The 9,102-nt window shown below is 58.6% G+C and overlaps 1 protein-coding gene across 1 annotated transcript; it reads right to left on the bottom strand.

Moving 5' to 3' along the window:
* Nucleotides 1-7,908: 7,908 nt before the first annotated feature.
* Nucleotides 7,909-9,037, bottom strand: LOC129213804 (apelin receptor A-like). The gene has a single exon (XM_054844515.1). It carries the CDS (start codon nt 9,009-9,011, stop codon nt 7,944-7,946), a length of 1,068 nt encoding a protein of 355 aa, XP_054700490.1. The 5' UTR covers nt 9,012-9,037; the 3' UTR covers nt 7,909-7,943.
* Nucleotides 9,038-9,102: the final 65 nt, after the last annotated feature.

Raw genomic sequence — 9,102 nt, 5'->3', positions numbered from 1 at the left:
CTCCCTCAGGTTTGCATTGCTTTGATCAACTTGCTCTTGCAGGTAATTTTATTAGAGTGCTGGAATCCGGACCCTGTGGAGCCCTGCGTTGCTGAGTCCCATCTGGCCCTGGGTCAGCAGCAAGGACAATGCCTTTCCTTGTCCTCCCAGCTGGAGGCTGCACTACAGCTCCTAGCAGACCACTGGTGATCACAGCCAAGATGATTTGGTTTGAGTTCACTGGCTAGCCAGCTTCTCAGGTCTCCTAGGACAAGATGTCCATGAACTCAGTGCTCAGAAAACTGAAATGCCCTATGGCCTGGTGGTTTGAAGAAACACAGCGCGACCAAGAGGTGCCCACCTTCAGGAACATGAAGTGAAATTGGGGTTCTTTTGACAGCTGAATGTGTAATAGATGTTTTGCAAAAAAATTTCTAAATTAAACATCTGTTGCACAGCAAATCTTAAGCACTAATGGTTTGTAGTCCTGGAGAACTCCCAAGTTCTACATACCTGCTTATTACCTGAATTCCAGGTCCTTGTAACAGCACACAGTGAGACTGACTGCTTTCATTCAGGGTCTGGGCCCAGACATTCTAGTATAAATGAAGGTAAAGGAGCATCCCCCCACTCTGTACACCTTCCTGGACAAAGGGGCAGTGTTCCTTTGAAGCAGGAGCAAGCTCCACCAGTCGTCTTGATTTCCTTACATGTATTAGAGGTTTTGTTAATGGCGATGGCACACTGGTGCTTCAGATGAAAGTGATGCTTCTGTAGAAGCTGAGTTTTATATTAAGGTGAAAGAAGAAATCTTCATCCTTTCCAGGTGGCCAGCAGAAATTTTCAAGGGCCAGATTTCATGAAAGTACAGTTTAGAGATGCTGCTGCTTGCAAGCTATAATTTGTAACACCTGGAGTATACCAATGTGGGACAAATAGCTCTTACACATTTCTTGAGCTTCCTGACTCAGTTTGATCCCCTAGTCCTGCTCTCCTTTTAGGAAGGTGTTACTCAGGTTTTTTCCTCTATTCTCTGGAAACTTCTCATTTCCGGTTTTAACTTTTTTTTCATGGCATTTCATTCTTTTGATCTTGTACCAAGTATTTTTGTTTGAGCTACATTTCTTCCCTGGAGTTACTTTCATCAGTACAATTGATGCATCCTCTCTAAACTTCCATTCTGCTAGGAAAAGCAAGCCAAGAACTTTTAAGTGCCTGTTGTGGTTTTACCCCAGCCGGCAGCTGAGCACCATGCAGCCGCTCGCTCACCCCCAACGGGATGGGGGAGAGAATTGGAAGAGTGAAAGTGAGAAAACTCATGGGTTGAGATAAAGACAGTTTAATGAGTAAAGCAACAGCCGCGTGCACAAGCAAAGCAAAGCAAGGAACTCACTCCCCACTTCCCATCGGCAGGCAGGTGTTCAGCCATTCCCAGGAGAAGCAGGGCTCCGTCACTCATAGCGGTGACTTGGGAAGACAAACGCCATCACTCCGAATGCTGCTGCCCTTTCCCCCCGCCCTTCCTCTTCCCTCAGCCCCTTATAAAGAGAGCATGATGTCATATGGTATGGAATAGCCCTTTGGTCAGTTGGGGTCAGCTGTCCTGGCTGTGTCCCCTCCCAACTTCTTGTGCACCCCAAGCCATCCCGCCTTGACTGTGTAAGCACTGCTCAACAACAACAACAACAACAACAGGTCCATCTAACAAAAACATCTCTGTATTACCAACACTGTTTCCAGCACAAATCCCAAACATTGCCCCATACTAGCTACTGTGAAGAAAATTAACTCCATTTCAGCTGAAACCAGGACAGTGACAATAAAACAAGTTTTTCATTCTCAAAACCTTCCTGGTAGTCCTCTACAGCTCCCTCAATTTGATTTTATTTTTGTAACCTTGCTAAGTAGACCTATGTATAACATTAGGTGTTAGTAATGCCTTTTAAAAACATAGAAACAAAACGACCTCTGGAGGTCATCTCACTCACCTGCTCCAAGCAAGGTGTACTCAGAAGCTGTATTGCATTGTTCAGGGTCGTTTCCAGTTGAGCTCTTAAAATCTTGGAGGTGGAGGTTGCACCACTTCTGTGCATTGCACACCTCTCCAGTGAGTGTGTCCTTCCCTTGTATCTAACAAGGGTGTCCCTGTTGCAGCTTTGGAGGCTGTTACAGCTGCCTATTGAAAATCTCTCACCTGCTGCAGTTGTGGCAGTTAGACCTTCGTTCTGATGCGTCGTCTGTGCTCAGTTCCCTCAGTCTTCGCCACTTCCAGCTGTTTCTTACAGCAGAAATACTAAGAAGTACGTGAGTTGCGTTTTGTACAACATCCCCTCTCTTTATAAGACCACCTTAAGTCACTTCTTCATGCCCATCATTACAGTCATCCATTTTGGAAATTCCTCCCACAGCTGACACCCAGATACTCTGTAGCATACATAGTTCTATTGGTAAGGTTGCTAATTTATGTGTTTCATAATGAGGCAGGAAAACAACTCTTAACATGAACTTTTGGGTCTCGTGATGATTATTGTTCCAGGCCAACTTTGCCTCAGCCTCTTGTCTGCTGTAGCGCATGGCCTTGGGGGCTTTTGTCAGCAGGACCATGATTATCCTTGCTGCTTCCCTCACTGAAGTGTCAGCCTTACCTGGAACCCGAGGTCTCTGTCGGGTCTGCCACCTCGTCCGAATTCACCCAGTTTCTCTTGCAGAGTATGGAACAAGAGCTCACAGCAACTGTCTCTCTCCCAGTGTGAGGGGCACGGTCCTGCCCGCACATCTTTGAAGGGGCGTGTGTTGCCGCTGTTCCTTCAGTGGAGGCTTGAAACTCCACATCACCACAATCAGATGTGGGGTTTGATTTTATGGCTACAGGATCAACATGTCGTTATTTTTGCAAGTCATTCCTGCAGCCTATAGCGAGGACCAACTGGGCTTTGTAATGCCGCTTGTTTTCAGCTGCCTTACAGGGCTCCTCTGTCTCCTCTTCTGCCGCTGCCTTACCCGAAAGGCGCAGCAAATTTCTCTGCCAGTAATCTTTCTGGTCTCCAGGCCCCAGGGTATCTTGATCTGTTCAGGAGAGTACGAGTTACCTTGAAATCCCTCTTAGCAGCATCTGAATTTGTTCGTGGTCTCAGAGTCGTGGTCATATGCAACCTAACTTGATGAGTGCCTACCGTGTGGGATGAGACCAGCGGGCAACTCTTGGATGATATCAGCAAAGCTGCAGCTGCACTGTGCACAGCAGGAGCAGTGGAGACCCTTGTCTAAGTCTGCAGCAGAGGAAGGGTCCAAGAAAGCTCTCCAGAACACCTTGGGAGGTCTGGAGGACTCGGGGGACCTGCCACATTAGTGGAATAAGAGTCCCAGTTCATGGGGACCTCTGGGAGCCCAAGCCGCATGTCGAGGGGTCCCTGCCCTGTGGTTTCAGTCTGTGCAGAAACCAGGTGCTTTGGGCCACTCCAGCTCTCAAATGCTCCCTCTTCGCCCTGGGCTGCAGTCCATTGAACAGAACAAATTGTGAATTCACCATCCCCTCATCCTGCTGGGAGCTCCCCACCACAGGGTGCCACCTCTGGCTGCCCCAGAAGAGGGCAGAGGATAGCTCTGGGTATATTGAGGCCCTTCTAAGGCTGCTGTTGTTACTTGAACACACAGAGCAAAGAATCTGAGCAGAGAGGGACATGTAGAGTTGTGTAAGTACAGCAGGAGCGTGGTGCTGCAGAGCCCATCACTCTCATTGGGAAGGAGGAGCCTGACTCCCAGTGTCATGGGCAGCTGGGACTGGAAGATAAAAACCCCAGAAGCCTTGGCTCAGCCTGGAAGAAGGGAGGTTGTGTGCCGTTCCAAAGTGTTTGCATGGTACACCAAGCCCACAGCCCTTGTTTTCCCTGTCTCCTCTTTCTGTGAAGCTGTGGCTGCCCGCAGCACGCAGCGATGGTGCTGTGCTGCTGTGTGCAGGCCTGCCATGCCTGGGGCTGGGTGGCCAGATGAGCCTGTACTGTGTGCGCAGGTGATGGGGTGGGCTCTGGTCTGGCTGGGCTCTGCAAACAGCTGCTGAGAAGCTGCAGCGAGAAGCCAGGCTGGGGCCAGTGCCACCACGCTTGCTCCTGCTGCCTGCATCCCTGTCTGATCTGAGAGTACGTGGCTTTGGTTTTGCTCACCAAGGCGTGGGCAGCTGTAGTGCTGCAGGTCTGGTGGCCTTGTGCCCTCCTCACCCAGTGTGGCTCTGGCACCAGGGCCATTCCCCTTCTGCCTCTCCTGGGCCACACTTGGCCAGGCTGAGGTGGAGCTGCCGGCTCAGCTGCCAGGCGCGGGCTGCATGGTGGGACCCCTCCAGTGAGGGTACTGCCACCAGCTCATCAAGTGTCTCTTTGTCTGTGCAGAAGCTGCCAGCGCCTGGGAACACAGGACACGTGTGGAGGCACCAGCCCCTGGTGCTGCTCTGTCTCCAAGGAAACATCCCCCAGCAGGAGAGACATCCCTGGCCCCTGCCAGGGCACCCTCACCCTGCCTTTGTTGGCTCTGCGGCATTTCTTTGGGAGACAAGGGGATAGTCTTCCTTTTCCTGCCAGCCACCAGCTCCTGCTGCAGCTGCCTGGAAGCAGCTCCCCTCGCCCTGAAAGGGTCAGCTGGCATCTCCCCGGAGGAGTGAAGGCAGGCACTCAGCACCAGAGCCAGCCCTGGGCCAAGGAGCAGCAGCACGTGCACAGTGGGGCCCTTGTCAGAGTGCTGGGAGCCGCTGGCAGCTCCTTGTCCTGGGCCCTGCAGGCAGCTGGGCATCCTCTGCCCAGCACAGCTGCCCCAGGCCGGGAGGGAGGAGCTGCTGGAGCACAGTGGCGATGCTGGTGCTGCTTTGTGCTGGGTGCAGCACCGTGGGTGCAGGTGCTGGCTCTGGGCCAATGAGACTCCCACATGCCCTTGTTTCCCTCTCTTGCCTCTGCTTCTCCTGAGCCACCCCCAGCTCTGTCTGCCTGGCACAAACCACTGCCCCAACGTACAGAGCTGGGGGATGGCTGGAGCAGGCTGGGTTGTTTGGTTTTTAAATCCTCTTCCACCCTGCAGCACCCAAGTGTGACCACAGGAGGTTTCTCACAACCCCCTTGCCCCTACTGTCAGCCCTGCTCCTTCCTGGAGTGCCATGGCACAGGCATTTCCCCTCTGGAAATGGGGAGGCTGCAGTGGAATGGAGAGGATGTGACTGAATGGTGCTGGGGGGAACCCTGTTCCTACTCGTGCAGTCACCCTGAGGCTCCCCAGGTGCCTTGGAGCCCAGCTCCCAACTGCTCCTCCCAGATCCTGCTCTTGCCTTGCTGTCCTTTGGCTTAGGTGGGGCCATGGTCTCAGCATTGTCTGCTCCTGGCAGCCCTCTGCTCCTCAGAGCTGCTCACTTGCCTTCAGGCACTGCGGTAGCTGGAGAGGAGAGCTGCTCTGCCCCACGGCATGGGCAGGACCAGCCTCTCACCTCCCAGTTCCCCCCAGTTCCAGTGTGCTGTAGGTCCAGCCATTTCCCAGAGCACCTGAGCTTTGAGAGCTGGTTTTGAAGCTGGATGCAGCACCCACAGATAGGCATGGATACTCTGGATGCATCTTCCAAGTGCAAAGCAGTGGATGCACACGGAGCAGAAACCCTAGAAGGATGCAGAGCTGTCTGCTCCTCCTCTGTGCAGGGCATTGCACCCTGGAGCAGGGATTGCACCCCAGAGCAGGGAAGGCATATGCCCTGGCTGATGTGGTTACTCCTTGCATGGCCCCAGCCTGTCCCCATGCTCACCCCACGCCTGACCAGCCGATGCTCAGGGTCTGCATGGCCACCGGCCTGAAGGACTGATGGGTCTCACATGGCTTCACCCAGGACAGGGGTTGTGATGGCTGTGGGAGCACAGTGGGGGCTGACCCTGGGCATCGCTCCAACCTTTCGCCAGGGGAAGCCCCAGAGGGTGGCGAGGGTGATGGCAGAGCCCACTCTGTCCCTGGAACGCAGGATGAGGCCCTGTAGCCCACAGGGCTGGTGTGGGGCAGGTGCCTCAGGGCTGGGGTTGGAGGACAGCAAGTGCATCTTGTGCTGGGGTGGGACACAGAGACTGTGACTTCCAAGGAAGGTCTGGGGACGGAGTGGGTGACCAGCATGGACACAAGCACTTGGGGCCACCCCAAGGGCAGCAAGGCCGTGAACTCTTCCCTTTTTCCTGGCCTTCCCTCCAGGGAAAGTGGTGCCCGTGATGGGAGAGCTCCTTACCTGCCAGCCCCATTGTCACCATCTCCTCTCTAGTGTGCTTCTGCGGAGGAAGGGGGCTGTGGTGGGTGCCTTGCTCCTCCTGGGATCCCCCCACACACCCTCAGCTCTTCCTCAAGGGCTCTCCTTACTGGGACTCATGTTCCCTTTGCGCAGTCTGGAGCCAAGTCCGTGGCTGCCCTGCAGAATTTGGGGGGGGGGGGGTGTTTAACATGCCATTGGTTAGGTAGAGCTGCCCAACTAAGCGGAAGGGGAAGGAGGAGCAACAGGAGGCTATGGAGTGTGAGCCTGCCCCAGTTTGGTGCTGGTGCCCTAGGCTGGCATGGGCATGGAGAGACGGCAGCTTTCCCCAGGGGTTCCTCAGGAGAGCAGCAGCAGGGACTGCTACAGGGAAGGACTCTTCACTAGGTCCCTGGGGGGAACAGTGCTTACAGCCCATGTTATGCTGCCCTGATGGCCTGTCCAGACATCCCATGACCAGGGGGCCTGAGGACCTCCTACCTACGTCTGTGTTGCCTGATGCTCCCCTGTCCCTCCATGTACACGGCTCCGAGAGGGGACAGCCTGCCACGCTATGCAGCTGTGCAGGTCTCACTTTGGTCTTGGCTCGGCAGGCTGCACCCGCAGAGGTATGTGTAGCTGCCGAGACAAGACAGCAAAAACCCAGCAAGATTTGCAGAGCCAGTGGAGGAGGAAAGCACATCCACCCGCATGTGCAGGACTGCCAAGAGGGGCATCCGCTCAGCTCAGACCCAGCTTTCTCTAGTGCAACTTCTCTGGTGGGGCAGCATCCCAGCCCTGTCCCAGCTTCCACAGCAGCTGCGCCCTCTGAGCAGCTCAGCCCTTGGAGATGGCCATTAGACTCCACGAAAGGGCTGTCCATGGTGTTCCAAAAATCAGATGCCATCACAGCCCAAAGTAAGACAGACTCATGCTGACAGCAGTGCGGGACGGGTAACTCTTCTACCCAATGCAATGCTCCAATGACTCTGTGCTGCCTGCCTGGTGTCAGCTCAGCACGCAGGCACCCAGGTATCACCCTGAGATATGGAAAGGGGTTTCCTAGAGGACACCTCCAGCATCAGGTTGTGCCTGGGGAAAGGCTGGCTCACCTGAGCTCAAGGAAAACGCACCAAGCTCCCAGCATGCTGTGTCCAGCAGACTGCAGGGTCCCTCTGGGGCAGCCATGCCCGGAGGTTGGCAGCATGCCCGTGTCCTCACGCAGCTTGTCTTGGACAACCCTCGAGGAGCTCCTGTCCGTGAGGAGAGGAGCTGAGCAGCCTCCAGACACGGCCGTACATAGGTTGGATGGGCCCCGAAGGCAAGCAGGGTGAGAGCGGATGCCCGGAAAGCTGACAGCGGTCGTGCCAGAGCCCCCCCCCGCCGCCGCAGCAGGGAGCCGCCGGTGGAGGGGAGGCCCGTCCCCAAGCGGCAGTGAGGGAGGGACGGGCCTCGGGCTGGCGAACCGGCGGGATCTCCGCGGGGAGCAGCGCTCGGCCCTGGCGCCGCACGGAAGGCCCGGGGCAGCCCCGGCGCTTTGGCTAGGGGCCGGGGCAGGGAAGGGGTGGGGAGGCCGCGGGGGCTGGGCCCCGTCCCCCCGGTCTCTCCCGTCCCCTGCCGGCGGGGTGCCGGTTGGGGGGGGGGGGGGGGGGCCGAGCGGAGCCGGAGGAAGAAGGCAGTGGGCGCCGGCGGCGGAAAGGGCGTTTATTGGGGCGCGGCGGGGCCGCGGGCACTACAGCTTGGTGCCGGCCGAGGGCAGCTCGGAGCGCTGCGTGGGGCCGCTGAGCGTGGAGGAGGCGGCGGCGGGCGGGCGGCGCGGCCCCAGCAGCAGGCGGCAGCGGGCGCGGAAGCGGCCGTCGAGGAAGGCGTAGAGCAGCGGGTTGAGGCAGCTGTTGAGGTAGGCCAGGCAGGTGGCGTAGGGGTGCAGGCGGGCGATGAGCCCAAGCAGCGCGCAGGGCAGCTCCAGCAGCCCGGCGGCCGCCAGCGCGAAGAGGCTCTTGAGCAGGTGGAAGGGCAGCCAGCAGCCGGCAAAGACGGCCACCAGCGCCGCGATCAGCCGCAGCAGCCGCCGCCGCGCCGCCGCCTCGGCGCGCCGCGGACGGAGGTGGCGGCGGACGGCGGCGCCCACGCAGCAGTAGCAGACGGCCATCAGCAGCAGCGGGGCGGCGAAGCCCAGCGCCGTGGCGCCCAGGCTGAGCGCCGCCGCCCGCCCCGCGCCGCCCGCCGCCAGCTCGCACAGCGTCCGGTTGCGCGGCCCCCGCCGCGCCTCCCGCAGCAGCAGCGCCGGCAGCGCCGCCGCCGCCGCCGCCGCCCAGAGCGCGGCCAGCGGGCCCAGCCCGGCGGGGCGGCGGCGGAGGGCGGCGCGGGGCGGCGGGGCGGCGCGGGCAGCGGCGCGGCAGCGCTCGGCGCTGAGGCCGCCCAGGCAGAAGGCGGAGGCGAACATGCTGAGCAGCACCAGGAAGCTGCTGAGCTTGCAGAGCGCCGCTCCGAAGGGCCAGTGAAAGCGCAGCGCCGTGTACGCGGCCCAGAGCGGCAGCGTGGCCACGAAGGCCAGGTCGGCCAGCGCCAGGTTCCCGATGTAGGCGTCGGCGGAGCGGCGCCGCGCCCGCGGGCCCCGCCACACCGTCAGCAGCACCAGCCCGTTGCCCGACAGCCCCAGGGCGAAGACCAGCAGGTAGAGCAGCGGCAGCAGCGAGAAGGACGCCTCCCAGTCCGCCTGCCACTCGCACACCTCCCCCGTCGCGTTGCCCGCCGCCGTCTCCTCCCCGTAGTAGTACTCGTCCGCCTCCACGTACTCCATCGCGACCACCGCCCCCCGCCCCGCCGCGCCCCTATAAGGGACCGTCGGTCCCCCCGCCCCAGGGCGGCCCCGGGGTCGTCGCTCCGCCCCG

The sequence above is a fragment of the Grus americana genome, chromosome 16 (assembly GCF_028858705.1).
Source record: "Grus americana isolate bGruAme1 chromosome 16, bGruAme1.mat, whole genome shotgun sequence".
NCBI classification, from domain to species: domain Eukaryota; kingdom Metazoa; phylum Chordata; class Aves; order Gruiformes; family Gruidae; genus Grus; species Grus americana.
The sequence above is the reverse complement of the archived record's forward strand: the minus strand, read 5'-3'. Positions and strand labels throughout refer to the sequence as shown.